General features: G+C 43.1%; 1 protein-coding gene across 7 annotated transcripts in view; it reads left to right on the top strand.

The window, feature by feature from the left end:
- PDE4D (phosphodiesterase 4D) overlaps positions 1–17,114 on the top strand; it is a gene marked incomplete at its 5' end in the record, with an annotated part of 2,078,604 nt that overhangs the window by 2,051,372 nt on the left and 10,118 nt on the right. For all 7 annotated transcript variants that reach the window (XM_082255262.1, XM_082255263.1, XM_082255260.1 and 4 more), the window contains 5 exons: positions 7,207–7,379; positions 9,832–9,930; positions 10,020–10,184; positions 12,591–12,690; positions 16,697–16,851. In XM_082255262.1, the coding sequence (XP_082111388.1) occupies positions 7,207–7,379; positions 9,832–9,930; positions 10,020–10,184; positions 12,591–12,690; positions 16,697–16,851 (692 nt within the window). The remainder of the gene's footprint in view (positions 1–7,206; positions 7,380–9,831; positions 9,931–10,019; positions 10,185–12,590; positions 12,691–16,696; positions 16,852–17,114) is intronic.

Below are 17,114 nucleotides of genomic sequence, written 5' to 3'. Positions count from 1 at the left end.
AGGCTTCACTTCCTGTTTTCCATAGGAAGGATGCCGGCACCTGCAACCCGATGGACGGGTCGGCTTTGGGTACCAACATCACGGGCTCCCTGGACAGGTAAATATCCTTTATATTTAAAAGTCAGCAGTTACAGTATTTGTAGCTGCTGACTTATTTTATTTTTTTTTTAATATAGGCTGGAACTCCGCTTTAAATGTCCTTAATATAGGTGTAGTTCATCTACATACATCACAGAGCCTGGTTGAAAACTCCCAGTGATGGCATCATCCCATCGTGTCTTGTTCCTTGGGCATTGCTAAGACATGACCAGCTGTGACTGTTTACCTCCACCTTCACAAGAGTGAGCTCTTTCTCTGATTCAAACCCCCTCACGTGTTCTGTCTCCTGATGCTGTAACTCTGAGCTCAGCATTTAAGAGCTCACTCCTGTGATAGTGGATATGAACAGTAACAGCTAGGAGTGTCTTAGCAACATCCTGGCAACAAGACAGGACGAGATGATGCCATCCCTGGAAGTATTCCAGCCAGGTTTCATGAAGTACCTAAATGGCCTACACCTACAACAAGGGCGTTATTCAACTTTAGTCAAAGCTCCACACTTTGCTGTTATCTACAGATGCCCCTTTTCTGCATAGGTAGTTTTTTGATAAAGGTGAACTATGCCTTTAAGCTGGCCATCCATAGAGTGAATTTCTGCTGATTTCTGATGAACTATTCAAATTTCGCTCAGTGGTTATCCATGTTAGCCATGTCCAATAGCCCATGACTATGAATATGAAAATTGAAGCGCTTGTCAGCCAATCTGTGCCTGTATCCAGTCAGAAGCAGGCACTGATTGGATATTTTGCCAGCTCCTGGAATACAATAGCTGCTGCAGGAGATTGGTCCGTTTGTTCTGTATAATGAAATTCAGATTGTACAGAAAAAAAAAAAAAATATATATATATAAGCCAGTTTTAGAATTTCAATCCATGTATGCCCAGGTTTAGACTGAATGCAAAACTTCATATGTCACAGAACTGGGTACTACTAGCAACACAAGGCATTCTTTGTGAGGAAAATATTTTAAATGAAGTACATCTGCTTTATTTTATTTCTATTATTATTATACAGGATTTATACAGTTTGCACAGCCCTTTACAACCTGAGAGAAGACAGTATAGTTATACAACGCAATACAGGAGGAATCAGAGGGCCCTGCTCGATTTATAATGGATTTATTAAAACTAGAGAAATAAAAAGGTTTGGGGTTAATTCACTAAAATTGGAGAGTGCAAAATCTGTTGCAGCTGTGTATGGTAGCCGGTAAGCTTCCAGCTTTTAGCTTGCTCAGTTAGGCCCCTTTCACACAGGCGGACCGTTCAGATCCGCCTGTCAGTTTTTTTTGGCAGATCTGAACAGTCACCCCATGCATCTCTATGACATGTCCGCTGACATCTGATTCGATCCGTCAAATCTGGACGGATGGAAACCCTATTTTCCGTCCGTTCAGTGGATCGGATGAGAAGGGACAGACGGTCCATTCCCATCCGATTCCCCCATAGAGAGGCATGGGGACCTGACAGCTGTGTCTCCCCACACAGCATGGAGACACAGCTGTCATCCGCCTGCTCAGCGGGGGATCGGCGGATCGATCCCCCGCTGAGAAAAACGGAGTCCGTCTGACGGAAAGGGCCCTTAAGCTTTTAACCTGGAAGCTGTTTGGTTTCTATGCACAGCTGCACCAGATTTTGCACTCTCCAGTTTTAGTAATTCAACCACTTTGTGTTGGCCACATCAACCAGATTGCATCTCTCGTTATTTGCGATGCAGGCTGGGGGGAAAAAAGGACTTTCTCTTTACCTGGTTAAATAAATCTGATAAAATATTCTTAGAAATGATGGAACTTTTGTTATAAATTAAAGTACCCGGTTCCAGGTGCAAAATACGCAATGCACAGGTGAGGTGGTAGAATATAATAATTACCTGTTCAGATAAATTCTATGGTTACTGTTGCTAGAATTTACAGCTTCGTGTGCACTGAATAGCATTCTACATATGAAAACAATGTTGTATGATATGTGACAGGAAGTCAGGTAAATCTGTGGATGTTGTCACAGACAGGAGATACACTTCTGCTTGGTTTAGACAATATCCACAGATTTACCTGACTTCCTGTCACATATGGTGGAGGATGCGGGCAGAAGCATATGTGACAGAAAGTCAAGTGTATCTCCTGTCTGTGACAACATCCACAGATTTACCTGACTTCCTGTCACAGATACCCTATTGCTGAGTCAGAGGGCTTGATTTAGTAAAGGCAAAGATTGTTCACTTCAAATACCCAAACATGTGCGTGGAAAGTAAAATAAAAAAATAGGGATTGCTCTGGCACATTTTTGGATTAGTAAACATAATTCATTCTGCTCCTTTATTATGAGTTTTGGTTCAAAGGAACCTTTCTGTGTAATATATGGACATTGAGATAAAAAGGCTGCTCTATTGGGCACCTTAGGAAGTAAACAAGTGACTACCCAGCAGTGTCATTGTAGGGGTTAATTGTGGCATAAGGGGCTTGTAGGATTTCAGTAGCAAATAGCTTACAGTGTGCAGAGCATGCTGGTATGTCATGGAGGCAAGGTAGAAATGCAATGGAGCATTGGCATCCCCTGCCCGTAGGAGGTATTTTGATAAATATGACACGGTCAACATCTGAGCGCAGAAAATACCGAATTCAAACAGCCGCAAGGGAAGGGGGGGGTGGAATCCCCCTGCAATATCAACGTCAGCTTGGAAATCTCTCCAAGACTGAACTGAAACCCTCAAGGAGACTTCAATGTGATTCCCTTATATTTTCTGCCCTGTAATATATCAAACGATGACACTTCTTATATTGAAGAAAATGTTTCATCAATCAGTTTCACATCTAATTGACCGTTCCCTGTATATTAAATAAATACACCTTCCCTAGAATATACTTATTTTGTTTAGGTATCTAGACTTTATTTCCAAATGTATTGTTAATATAAGGGGATATATATTCTAGTGATAGTTTCAAAATGATCACTATATTAGTAAATACATGAGGTTTAGCAAATCATTCTTCCATACAGTTAAAGATTAACTCTGCTTTTGTTGGAATAAAATATATATAAAAAAAAAAAAATGAATATAGCCTATACAATTGCAGCACAAGTCATTCCTTCTACAGTGCTGACATTTTCTGTAAAATGCAATATGGCAACCTGGAGGTGTTCTGTACAGAAGCCCCTCAGAAATGTATTTTCCTGCTTGTGTGATTGGCTCACTGATTTTCCCAGATGTCTACACTAAGATACAAATCAGATTTTGGGCATCCTCTGTAGCAAAAATGTATTTTTTGGTGAGATACCCCAATAGGGTTAATCACATCTACAGGGATGCAGACCCCTATACTTTACTCAGAAGCTTGCAAATGCAGCAGCTGATTGATAATTATAAAGTCACCCACATTAACGTTGAACATGGACACAAACAAACCGCTGATTTTTCAGAATAAAAAAAGGTAGGAATTTGCAACGTTTGTTAAAATCCCTGCAATGCACATAGATCACCCAGAGGGGGATGTTTTTTTTCTCAACAAATATGGAGTTACTCAAGTGTATCTATAGTTAAAATGTAAAATCATACTGTATATTCATTTCTTCTTCTATCCCATCTTCTTTATTTATTTATTTCCTCTCTACCCTTTCTACCCTCTCATCCTTCTTTCCCACTCTTCTTCCTCCTCCCACTTTTCTTCCTCCTCCCACTCTTCTTCCTCTCTCCCACTTCTCCCTTTCTCTTCTCCCTCCCTCCCTCTCTCTTCTCCCTCCCTCCCTCCCTCTTCTCCCTCCCTCCCTCTTCTCCCTCCCTCCCTCGTCTCCCTCCCTCCCTCGTCTCCCTCCCTCCCTCCCTCCCTCGTCTCTCTCCCTCCCTCCCTCCCTCGTCTCTCCCTCCCTCCCTCCCTCCCTCGTCTCTCTCCCTCCCTCCCTCTTCTCCCTCCCTCTTCTCCCTCTTCTCCCTCCCTCCCTCTTCTCCCTCCCTCCCTCTTCTCCCTCCCTCCCTCCCTCCCTCCCTCTTCTTCCTCCACCCTCCCTCCCTCTTCTTCCTCCACCCTCCCTCCCTCCCTCTTCTTCCTCCACCCTCCCTCCCACTCTTCTTCCTCCACCCTCCCTCCCACTCTTCTTCCTCCTCCCTTCCTCCCTCCCTCCCTCCCACTCTTCTTCCTCCTCCCGTCCTCCCTCCCTCCCACTCTTCTTCCTCCTCCCGTCCTCCCTCCCTCCCACTCTTCTTCCTCTCTCCCTCCCACTCTTCTTCCTCTTTCCCTCCCACTCTTCTTCCTCTTTCCCTCCCACTCTTCTTCCTCTTTCCCTCCCACTCTTCTTCCTCTCTCCCTCCCACTCTTCTTCCTCTCTCCCTCCCACTCTTCTTCCTCTCTCCCACTTCTTCCTCCCTCCCTCCCACTCTTCTTTTTCCTCCCCCCACCCTCCCTCCCACTCTTATTCTTCCTCCGCCCACCCTCCCTCCCACTCTTCTTCTTCCTCCCTCCCACTCTTCTTCTTCCCCCCCCCCCCACTCTTCTTCTTCCTCCTCCCGTCCTCCCTCCATCCCACGTTTCTTCTTCCTCCTCCCGTCCTCCCTCCCTCCCACTTTTCTTCTTCCTCCTCCCATCCTCCCTCCCACTCTTCTTCTTCCTCCTCCTCCCGTCCTCCCTCCCACTCTTCTTCTTCCTCCTCCCGTCCTCCCTCCCATTCTTCTTCTTCCTCCTGTCCTCCCTCCCACTCTTCTTCTTCCTTCTCCCATCCTCCCTTCCTCCCTCCCACTCTTCTTCTTCCTCCTCCTGTCCTCCTGTCCTTCAGGAATCAGATTTCATAGGTGTGAACACCCATGCGATCCGATTCCAATGTGGACCAAAAAAAGGGTCCTGCAATATTTTGGTGAGAATGCAATGCAATTTTAGTCAAACAGTTTGTATGGCTGAATTTGCATTGCACATACATTGCATGTGATCTGAACAGCAATGCGGTGCGAATTACATGTGATGTCTGTGATTGCACAAGTGTGAACCCAGCCTTACTCTTCCCAGCCATGAAAATAAATAGGAAGCCTGTATTTCTGACTAATTCTTAAACATGCATAGTTGTCCTGTCACCTGATCCTTGACATTACTTAGATAGTCATGGACCTGCAACAAGTATGATATTCATGTGCATGTTCCAAGTCAGTAACTTACAAAATAGTGAGGCCAGGATAAGTGCAAACGCCTTGGAGCTTGTACTTTTTAATAGATGTCCTCCTTGGCTGCCCCTATATATCTGCTCTTCATGATGATGATATCAATTCTTACAGCATTATTAGACTGTACTGTGTTTCTCAATGAAATTCGCTATTCCTATTACTAATGGTCCAGTGCATAAAGAGGCCGCTTCTGTAAGTCTTGACTTGATAACGCCGGAGAACATCGTGACCTATCATGTTCTACTTCTCTCTAGGTAACATTAAACTCACACCAGAGAATCTTTTTCAGTGAATGAAGCTCCTGATTCAGAACAATTGTGTTTCTATGAATAAAAGTGATAGGTCTTTGTGTGATTTCAGTCCAGCTCTCATCCTGAGCCGGCCATATGCATAAATAATGGGTCATTTCTGGCTGGATGGAGATGTCTTTGTTGGGGGGGGGGGGGGGGCACTAGGGAATCCCATAGAGTGTAGCAGCAGATGGGAACTCTTTCAGACATGTTTGTGCTTCTGCTTGGCTTGACATGACAGTTGCATTTAGGACTTTCCCCCTTGATCTATCTAAACTGTGGGGATCTGCCGGAAATCATAAACATCAAAGCCTGCACATGCTCACGCTGATATATCCTAATTATTGAGGCCATGTATACATGAGCTGAGGCCTTTGCTTAATATTGTCACAGTTTACCCTTTAGTTTACTGTTTAACGGAGAATGATAATGAGCTATAAGATTGTTGGAAGCTGTGTTTATTCATTCAGAAAGTGCCAAAATTGAGATAATGTGCAAAGTTTAATAACTTTCCCGAATTACTTTTTAATTTTTGGTTGCTGTGAGTTACTGCGCTTTTTATATGTTTATTGCTCTGAACTCTTCCATTTCTAAATAAGCCTAAAGTGGTTCTAAAGGTAGAAGTTTTTTTTTTCTTTTACTTTAATGCATTATAGACATTAAAGTAAAAAAACATATGTGCAGCTCCCCTTCCAGCCCCTCCTTATACTTACCTGAGCCCAATCTCGACCCAGCAATGTGCACGGGAGCAGCATTGCTGATCTCTCTCTCCTCACTGGCTCAGAGGCAGCAGCAGGAGCCATTGTCAATCACAGACAGTGTGGGGGGGGGGGGGCAGGGCAGAGCCACACTATGTGTGTGTCAATGGACCCACAGAGCACAGCTTGGACCGAGCCCGCATGAGTGCCCCCATAGCATAGTGGCCTGCTAGGAGGACACTCAGCAGAGGGGCAGAAGCCAGGAGCGCCTGCAGGGGACACCAAAAGAGGAGGATTGGGGGCCGCTCTGTGCAAAATCATTACACAGAGCAGATAAGTATAACATGCTTGTTATTTAAAAAAAAAAAAAATATATATATATATATATATATATATATATATATATATATATATATATTTACCTTTACAATCGCTTTTAATGTGTACATATATGAAAAAAAAGAAAAGAACAGACTTACCGTTTATTCAGGTTTTGCATCGCCAAACATATGGGCTTGCAAAACCCACTTGAAGGTGGTCAGCTGGAGGTCAAATGCATTTCTCTAGTTGTGACTGATCTCAGAAGCACCTCTTTTGAAACATCTCAAAGTCTGCTTAGCCAGGCCCTATTACACAATAATACAAGCTTCATAAAGAGTTCCTAAACTGTCCTGCACAGGGTTTTGAAATATTTGTGTCCTCTATATTGCATGGGGACCTAGATGTCTGTGATTTACAATGGGGGACTTCTTTCTTTATCCCCGACAGAGAACAATATGCAAGACCAAGATATTCCAACTAGATTTCACACTAGGCTCGTTCATTCTACTTTAAAAACAGGAAGCCGAGTCCTCAAGAACAGCCTTGTGTTTCAGTTGTGCAGATATGCATTTTGTTTATCGCTGGAATGCTATTAGTGTGATCTTTACCTCAATTAATTTCTCGTATAGAACATTACCTAAATGCTTCTTATCCTTTAGATAAACAGCATGAAGTGGAGATGCCAACACAGGCCCAAAAAGAGAAGGAAAAGAAAAAGAGACCCATGTCTCAGATTAGTGGTGTGAAGAAACTAATGCACAGCTCTAGTCTCACAAACTCGAGTATCCCCAGGTTTGGAGTAAAAAGTGAAAATGAAGAATCTCTAGCCAAGGTGAGAGATAGTGAATTGTACCCACCAAAATGTAAGTTTGCTCACCATATGGGGTCATCTGTCTATTCCTAGTTACTAAAGCCCTGTACACACGCACCGATTGTTGGCCGTAAATTTTTGGCCAACGTCCGATCGGCCGATTGCCGGCTTGTTAGTATGATGCTTCCGACAACCGACTGCGACTTTTCGGCCGAACAAAATCTGGTGTGCATGCTATAGAATTTTTGTTGGCCGTCAACAGAACGGCCGATTGTTCGTCAGTCAGTACAGATTTCGGGCAGACAAAAATCAGATGAGCAAGACTGGGCATGCTCAGAGAAGAAAAAACACACGGAAAGTAAAGTATCACGTGACATCACTTCTGAAGTTGTTTTTTGTTGGCCGAAAAAATTTGTGTGCAGTCTAGAGCACATTTCAAGCAACACAACAACACTGGACAAAAGTCGGCCGATCGGTCGGCCAACAATCGGTGCGTGTGTACTAGGCTTTAGACAGGAAGGGAATAATCAGCATGCATCATGAACTGTGCACTTCTTTGGGGTCTCTTCCATACATAAAAAAATATTCCTGTAAGGCTTTTTTCACATGACCATTCCAATTAGGTCTGCCTGTCAGTTTTTTTTAGACAGACCGGATCGGACAGTCTATTCATCTGTATGGATCGGCTGGTGCAAACAGACTTGTCAGTTTACACCCACCTACCTCTGATCTAATCTGGTCTGTTAAATACCAACAGAAGGGCACACGTTCTCCTCTGTGTAGACAGATTGGATCAGAGGTAGTTGGGTGTAAACGAACAGCAGAGTCTGTTTACACCCAGCCACCCATAGCAGAGTGGGCACTGTCTGTCTCCACTCTGCAGAAACTGAGCAGACACTGATCTGTCATCCTCCCGCTCTGCTGGGATCAGATCCCCCGCTGATCAGAATGGAGTCCAGGTCAACTCTATGTGTAAGGCACTGTATACACAGGCTTCACAAGGCTCGGATTCCTGGTGCATACAAGGTGTACGTAGGCACAGGCAGACACTCAAAGGATCTTTAGTAGACTCTTTATGTATAATTGACCTTGGGAAGTGAAATGGTAATGTTTTCAAAAACTTTACTGTCAATAAGGTATTAAAGTAAAACCTGTAGTGAGAGAAATATACAGGGGCTTCCATTCTATCGAAGAATGTCTGTATCTAGATTCAGTACTCTCTTACCTGGAGATCCTGGCAGTACCAGCACTTCTTATTGAAACCTGACAATGTGAAGCTACTGCCTCTCAGGTAGCAGCAGCATTGTCAGCATTTTGTGCATGTTCCTTAATTTGGCCATTGGGCTGCCTATCAGTCCTGTAGGAAGAAAATGCAGACCTGATAGCCCAATGACCAACTGAAGTAGCTTCCACAGCAGGATCACAATGCTCCTGTTAATTGAAACGCAGTGGCTTTGTGTAGTCTGCCTGCAAACAGTAATGCTTCATTCACATCATTGTGTAGTGGGAACGAGTGCCATGCTATGCGATTTGACATTGTGATTTTCACACGATTCCAGTGTGCTGCATAGGGCAGCCCATTTACTTGAATGAGCTGCCCTATGCACATTTGTCACCCAAAAAGAAGCACCTTTGTGAAGGCGTGTTTTGCCACAATTGCCATTTGACAATTGTGGCAGAATTGCATCATGTTTGGGGTGCTATTGAAGAATAATGGCACCCAAACACGTTTGGGTGCTTTGATTGCCACATGATTCAGGATCGCCGTCAGAATCGCAGTGATTCTGCCTGCAATCCCAAATCTTGAGGCATGAACTGACCAGATCTCCTAATAAGAAACTTTGCAACAGGTTCACCAAAAATGTTTTGCTTTAGAAACTATGCATAAAGTGAGGCATGTGCCAAAGACACTGAAAAAAAGATGTACAGGTTATACATACACCTTAATGGGGAAAACAAAACCCAGGGAAAGCTTCCCAATAGATCCTTCAAGATATCAAAGAAATGATGAAGGAGATACACCCCACCAAGGCATTTAGAACTGATGCCGGTTTTCAGCGGTACTGATTTCTAACCTTCATTCACTTCATTCTTAGTTCATCGCATATAATCCCAGATTAAATAGACAACCATAGCCTGCTCAAAATCTACGGAGAGTTTTAAATGTTCTCTCCTTTCTATCCTGGAAGCTATTTTTAATCATATTTCTAATATTTTTGGCAGAACAAGTTTTTTTTTTTGTTTTTTTTTTCATGCACTGTGGTAATTAATTCATGGCCTCCTCCTACACACCATTTGTTCTTTGTATGATCAGCTAGGATGGCACTGACAGAACGTTCCATACTGCTTGTACAAAGCCTCTAGCTGGGGAATAGAGCCTTCAGTCTTACCACCAATCTAGACTTTGCATGCGGCAGCTCCACGTGACCGCTTCTAACTGCTCTCTGTACTTTTCTCATTTATTCTCCTTCAGGAACTTGAAGATGTGAACAAATGGGGCCTTAATATTTTTAAAGTAGGTGAATATTCTGGAAACCGACCTCTCACAGTCGTCATGCACACAATATTTCAGGTATATATATATATACATACGCATTGTTTTTTGTGCAGACCTTTTCTTGCTTGCCTGTCTGTATATTCATTCTTTATCACTTTTTGCAGGAACGGGATCTGTTGAAGACATTTAAAATACCGACAGACACTTTAGTTACATACTTAATGACTTTAGAAGACCATTATCACGCCGATGTGGCTTACCATAATAACATACATGCAGCAGATGTTGCTCAGTCTACTCATGTGCTGCTTTCCACGCCAGCTTTGGAGGTATGAACTGCTTGGTTTCTATGCTGTCCGTTATGACGTAACTACAAAGTGAAAGTTACAAATGTAGTTCGTAGTATTGTGCTAAAATCAAAACCTATTGTCTGGGTAGAGAGGTGCTTGGAATATTTTGAGTGCTGGCATTCCTAGCCAAGCTAAGATGATTGTTAACACGTAGAACCCAATTAAATTTAATTGAATAAGGAATGATGCTTTCTGCTGGGAGATGCACATAATTATGATCCTTTGCACTGGTTTATGAATAAGCGATGGTGGTTGGGGGGTTCAGTTACGGGGTTTCCAACTTATCAAGTGCAAGGAAATCGAGGTTGGGTAGAAAAATAAGATATGGCTACTTCTTACTTCACCTACTGTGAGTCTTGTGATTCTTTTCAGCAACTCCTGCATCCTGTCCTCAGTTGTTTCAATTTACTCATCAGTGTTCGAAGAAGGGTGGAAACGGCAAAATAAAATATTACATTGTAGTAGTTTACTGTAGGCCTTTCTTACCCTGTTGCTCGAAGGACTGGCATGTAAGTGCCATAAAGTGACACTAATTCTTCAGTAATAATTCATCCACATCCACTATTTATTGGCCCTGTAATACATTTTTTATGAAATTGTATCTTACTGCCTACTTGTAACCTCCTCTGCAAGCTCCTGAGCCTCTCCTTTTCCACTTTACTTCTGTTATGGCGCTTTTACACTGCATGGAACCGAACGGTTCGGCTCATTTTTGTGCTTTTCCACTGCTGGTACTGCATGGTACGGTGTAGGAACGGTACGGTACGGCGGCGCTTTTCCACTGCATGGAACCGAACGGTACAGCTCTCTAAAACAGTACCACCTCGATTGTGGTTCCAAGAGGTACCATACCGGTACCATATCCCACAAACCTTTTCATGCAGTCACTACTAGCCACTGATTGGTCAGAGAATCGTTGTTATCCCACCCACTTAACTTAAGTACTACTTTCGTGGAAAAGCAAACCATACCAAACCATACCGAACCGTTCCAACGCCGTACCATGCGGTACCATCAGTGGAAAAGCAAACAGGGCCGAGTAGAGCCGAGCCGGTACTTGCAGTGGAAAAGTGCCATAAGTTAGGAAGGAGCAGTGCATATTGTGGTCATGGGACATACCCTATGCACACTAACAATCCCATTGGCGATAGTCCCTAGTCGATCTTGGGAGTGAGAAAGATGGTGGCTACATTCCTACATACAGTGGGACCATTGAGAATGAATGTAGCAACCCTCTAACAGTAAATCGGATTACAGCAACAAAAAAAAGGAATTTGGAGATTTGGAGGAGGCTGAGAGCAACAGAAGACACATTTTTGACTTGAAGTGGTTGTAAACCCTTACATTTACCCAGTGAAGTGACTGGCCTCAAGTAATACAGAGATGAAACGAATCCTTCTACATAAGTTTTACCTGTTTATCAATTGCCATCTTTCCCCTGCATTGTGCAGAATTTACCCAGAATCTCTTAGCTCTCAAAAGAAGGGGCCGGAGAGCTAAAGGTACATCAGTGAGGAGAGCTCCAAGAGCTGAGCATTCTGCTGGAGCTCCCTCCTGTCACCTTTTTTCTTTTGGTGTCAGGAAAATTCATCAGAAGTGACTCATGCTTATAGCAGAGGAACAAGGCAGAAGACAGAAATTACACTTTGTGCTCTGGATTGAGACAAGCACACACTACTCAGGGATACGCTTTGTTCATATTTCATGTCTGAGGTTTACAATCACTTAAAGAATATTAGAGTATTTTAATAACAAGTAAATATGCTTTTAAACAGGCCCCCACTATGTTAGTGAAGGCTTGTTTTAAAGCGCATTTACTGCTTTGTTATATTAACTGTAAATATCTAAATGTCGATGGGTTACTGGTTTACTTTAAATGAAATAAAACTCTGGAGTGGGAATTAGTAAAATCTGCAGCACAAGGCCTGAATGTGGAATTATTAGTAAAGACTAAGGCCCCGTTCACATAGGGGCGATCCGACATGGGGAGGCGATCTCCGAGGTCGCGGTGCGAGCAGCGCGCCGCGACCTCGGAGCGGCCGCCACGGATTTCATAACATTGAAGTCTATGGCGGTCGCCTCCGGATCGCCCCAAAGAAGCTCCGGACCCTTTTTCTAAGTCGGAGCGACTTGTGTCGCGCCTATTAGAACAGGTCCGCAGCTTCCATATGGAATGCGACCTGTGAGGCGACCAGGTCGCCTCACAGGTCGCCTTAATGTGAACGGGGACTCAAGCTGTGATCTACAAGCACATCAAGCAGAATGCATATTAGAATTATGGGGAACATTATCCTGGTATTACTCTTCTATAAAATACCACTGCCAGTACTTGGAACTGAAAATATCTGTGATATTAACATGTTGGGATTTCACTCTTGTTTTTAGGCTGTTTTCACAGACCTGGAAATTCTCGCTGCAATCTTTGCAAGTGCAATACATGATGTTGATCATCCTGGCGTCTCCAATCAATTTCTTATCAACACGAGTAAGTTTACATAAATATACATTAGCTGGCATGTCGCCAGAAGAATAGACATTTCTTGGGAGAATTATATAATGTTTTATAGTGCATATTTATTACATGGATAAATACACATGTTGCTCTTTTTTACTAGTTTTGCTGAGTCCTTACCTCCAGCTGGTGAGGTTCAAACTTAGCCCTTCAGTTGCTAGCTGTCTTTACCTGTTTTGCACTCAAACATTTAGGGAAAGGGAAGTTCTTTCCTCTTTAGATTTACTTGAATAGGGACTAGGTGTGTAAGGAGGAAGGCACCCAAAGCAGAATGTATGAAGTCAAGATTTATGTTTTATTCAGAATCTTGTGTAGCTAGGAGTTGATCGCCGGCTCTGTGTGTTTCCATTTTCTTCCCCCTACCCCCTGGATAGCATGGCAGAGAGTGACTGTGCAGTGACAGGGGAGAGGTGCAACTGTAGGCTCTCTGTGAAATTCCCCAGTTCACCCCCGCCTCCTCCCGTCTGCAGCAGCGAAACCCAATAAAAAGGGAGAGGACTGCCCAATAAAAAGGGAGAGCCACTCCCCACCTGCCCCTGATGATGCAAGCAGGCAAAGGACACTGGGACTTGTGGTCCCTACTCATTGGAGGCTATGGTCTTCAAACTACAGTTACCACAGAGCCCTGCTTACCAAGGGAGGAAAGGGCAGGAGCTTCCTGGGCACAAAATGTTCTCCGGAGGGGTCAGTGAAGTGCGAGCAGAGGTAGTGAGAGGACCGTGTTGTCTGGACCATCCTAAAGAAAGAGAGACGGAGAGTGCAGAAACTAGGAAGCACAGAGCTGTAATCTGAGTGTGGAGGGAGGGCACCACTTTCAGGATAAAGACTTTGCTGTGCTATAGACCAGAGTTGCCACAGGCAACCCAGAGTGAGTGGACACTGTAGGAACTGACTACACAGCTACTTCATAGCTATATTGCTGCCTGCAGACTCTATTGATTGTCCTCATGTGCGCCAATGATGTTATTGGGCCCCAGCGCTAACTGAGAGTCAGGACTAAGGACTACCCTTACAGTTGCTACCCAGAGATCCTTGCATCTTTCTTAGTTTAGCGATACCTCTCAGTGGACAATACACTATACCCCAGCCATTCCATTAAAGTGCCCCCTTATAGGGTTATCATTGACATTGCAGTTAACCTTTTAATTTACACTGTTTATTGCTGAATTAATTGATTCCCACCATTTAGTGGTACTGAACCTGATTCTATGTTGTTTTGGTGTAGCTATAACTCTGTCTAGCAGACTGTGTCGGAATTTACCTGTGTGTATTCGTTTATGTTCATCCTACCAGTTATTCTGATCTGTATAAATATACTAAATTCATCTACCACTAAACGGTATTGTCTGTTTTCCGGTAGTAACCCACAGCCAGGTAAAGGTATCTACACTTGTGTCCTCAGACATGCTTGCTGTGACTTTTATTCAACCAGGTATGCTAGGGTGCTGAGGTTGCTCTTGGAGTTGAGGCACAGAACAGAGAATCCGCATTTACAAAGCAGCTCCTTCAGAGGGTAGCGTTACACTTTTATAAAAAAAAAAAAAAAAAACAGCATATTTTGGGAGTTTAAATATTTCTCCTTCATTAGAGAATTCTTCAATAGAATTGCTGAACGAAGTGTGTCTTAGACTGATAAAACTGGGGGGGGATCATGATCTAAGATTGTTTTCATATTTTCTGCTTTTGGCACTTTCCTCCTTGCACACCCAAGTTTCTTCAGACAGTGTTCCTCATCAATGTGGTTAGGACATGAAGTGAGAGTGATGTCCTCCCAGAGCCAAAGACCGCAATAAAAAATCTAATTCATAAACAATCCATCCAACACCTTTGTACCTTTCTCGTAACTTGTCTTTTACCGTGAGAAAGGAGATCTCTCCCGAAAAATTGATGAATTGATTGATAATGTCTGTTTTTCTACTTCTGCATCTATGATCTCAGTTGGGAATTCTGGTCCTTTCTTCATGAGCAATAAAAACCTGACCGATCATCCAAACCATCCACACTGATACCATGCTCTAAAACTTCCTTCTTGTTTTTTTGAAAGGTTTTAATTTTGTTGCCTTTTAAAGTATGAGAATATCAATTATAGGTATTTCGCTAGGAGATGGTTATATGTAAGGCCTCATTCACATGGAACTTAGTGGTCCATATCATGAAGAAGGGTTTTGTTTACGTGGCCAGGAGGTGCCCAGGAGTGATGGGTGTCTGCATACGACTGTTCTGTACAATTCAATGACAGACTGTGGTTGTACAAATGGGAACAGACATCCAAGCAGTTTTATGCATACAGGGACAGTGGAGTGGCATGCAAAAGCTCAGATGTGCGGTGATACCGTTGCAGCCTGCCATTTATTTGAACAGGCAGGGGTAAGCGAACACCTGTTACTCCCGGGCACCCTCCTGGCTGTATCGCATCCATTACAATTTAAAATGAAGTTATTATTCACTATTCGTGCCTAATGAAATGGCCTTTCTCAGTGCCAATTTGTTTAAAGATTTATGTCACATGATTCACATTGCAGCTGCTGTTATTTCCTGATTTATTAGGCAATGAAAACCAATGCAATAAGTGATTAAAGTAAACTCTCTCCCATTTGTGGGGCATCTGTTTATGGTTCGCTCAGAGTGTACAGATTATTACAGCAGTTTTCTGTAATCCCCAATGCTTTCTGGCAATTTGCCTCAATTTTTTTTTCGCAAAGGTGGCAGGGAAGGGGCAGCAGAGAATGATTGTAATATTGATTGGTAAGATACCCAAGACAAAAAACGAAAACTAATCCTAGCCAGGACCAATCTGCATAAAATTTCAATGTCTACCTGACACTTTTAGTCCCAGAGCTGCTGTAGTTTGCACTTCCTGCTGTTAAACACCAGCTCTGGAACCCCCCAGTAGTCCTGTGCCCAAGGTCCTGGGTTTATTAAGGAATTTTTAACGTTCTGTGTTCCCTGCGCCTAAATATAATTCTTAGAGTTCGGCTGTTCGCTTGGTAACCAGAGGGATACCCTAGAGTGCAAAAATCAATGTGGTGACTCATGCCTTGCAAATGAGCGGAGAATGTGGTAGAGGGGCGGCCTGTGCTTCTACTTAGACTCTTCATCGATTTAACCTTTTCACATCCTCTCCTGGCAATGGACTTGGTAAGCACTGCCAAGTCCTTGTGCTTTTGGGTTACACCAGTATTCATTTGAATATTATTATATTTAAATAGATAACTGCAGCAAAAAAATAAAGATAAACCCCAAAAATATGATTTGCAGGTGCCGCTGGAGTACACACATTATACATGCATATAGACATGTAGTCTTCATGCATTCAGACTTCCTGCACTTAGATGCAACAAAGGATGAAGAACCGGCACCGGAGTAGAAAACATGGCTATTGTTTGATACACAGTCCTTTAGAAACGTAAATGACATGGAGTTAAGGTTTAAATCGGCTTTAAATAGCATACATTAGGCCTGAATCCAGTATGCAAAGTGACTGCATGGCATTTATTTAGTACTGAAAACCAGAGGCAGGACCAAAAAAAGAAGAAAACCATGACAACCTGTTCCTTAAAATCGGAGCATTTGTAATTTTGCATTGCGTTTCTAACATAGACCTTGATGAGGTTTAGCTGCTTCAGATCCTCCTGTCCTTCATATCGTGCTGAGTGTTTCTAGCAGTGCAGCTCAGATGGTGGCGCAGGTCATTATACAGGTGCGATGGTCTGAAGCTGGCGGCATGCCTGGGCTAGTATGATTAAAGATCCAACTCAGTGCTTTCTGTTGGGTAATAAGTGCATGCTCCACATGATACCGCAGCTATCATTTATCGCGTCAGACCTATCCTTATTTATATAGATTCATGCTGCTACGTTGCAATTGAAGCAATCAGGCAATCCTATCCTGTAATTAACACAGACATGTTTCTGACATTTTTTCCCCCTCTCAGTCCCTTGTGTTGCGTCTGCTAAAATGTTCTTTGATTTTCTTCCAGACTCAGAATTAGCCTTGATGTACAATGACTCATCTGTTCTGGAGAACCACCATTTAGCTGTGGGTTTCAAGCTGCTACAAGAAGAGAACTGTGACATTTTCCAGAACTTGACCAAAAAGCAGAGACAATCATTACGGAAAATGGTCATTGACATAGTAAGTGCACTCTTTTATCTTGCAGTAGTGTTATATTCTGTTTGTTCTTACTGTCTCAAAGGGAATGCTTTGGTTTATTGCTGTTAAAGGGACATTGCAGATTATTCCATGTATACATAAAGAAACCTAGGGTACCACTCCAGTTCCTGTGTGAAAAGCTGATGGGCTCACACTGCAGGTGCTGGCTTGATCTAAAGAGTTCATCCGGGTGCTATGTAATGAGACGAGAAAAAGATCCTGATCGCCACACTCCAAACAGACCC

Source organism: Pelophylax lessonae (assembly GCF_965119305.1).
Source record: "Pelophylax lessonae genome assembly, chromosome: 1".
NCBI classification, from domain to species: Eukaryota; Metazoa; Chordata; class Amphibia; order Anura; family Ranidae; genus Pelophylax; species Pelophylax lessonae.
Note: the sequence above shows the minus strand (reverse complement) of the source record. Positions and strands in the feature narration are given on the sequence as shown.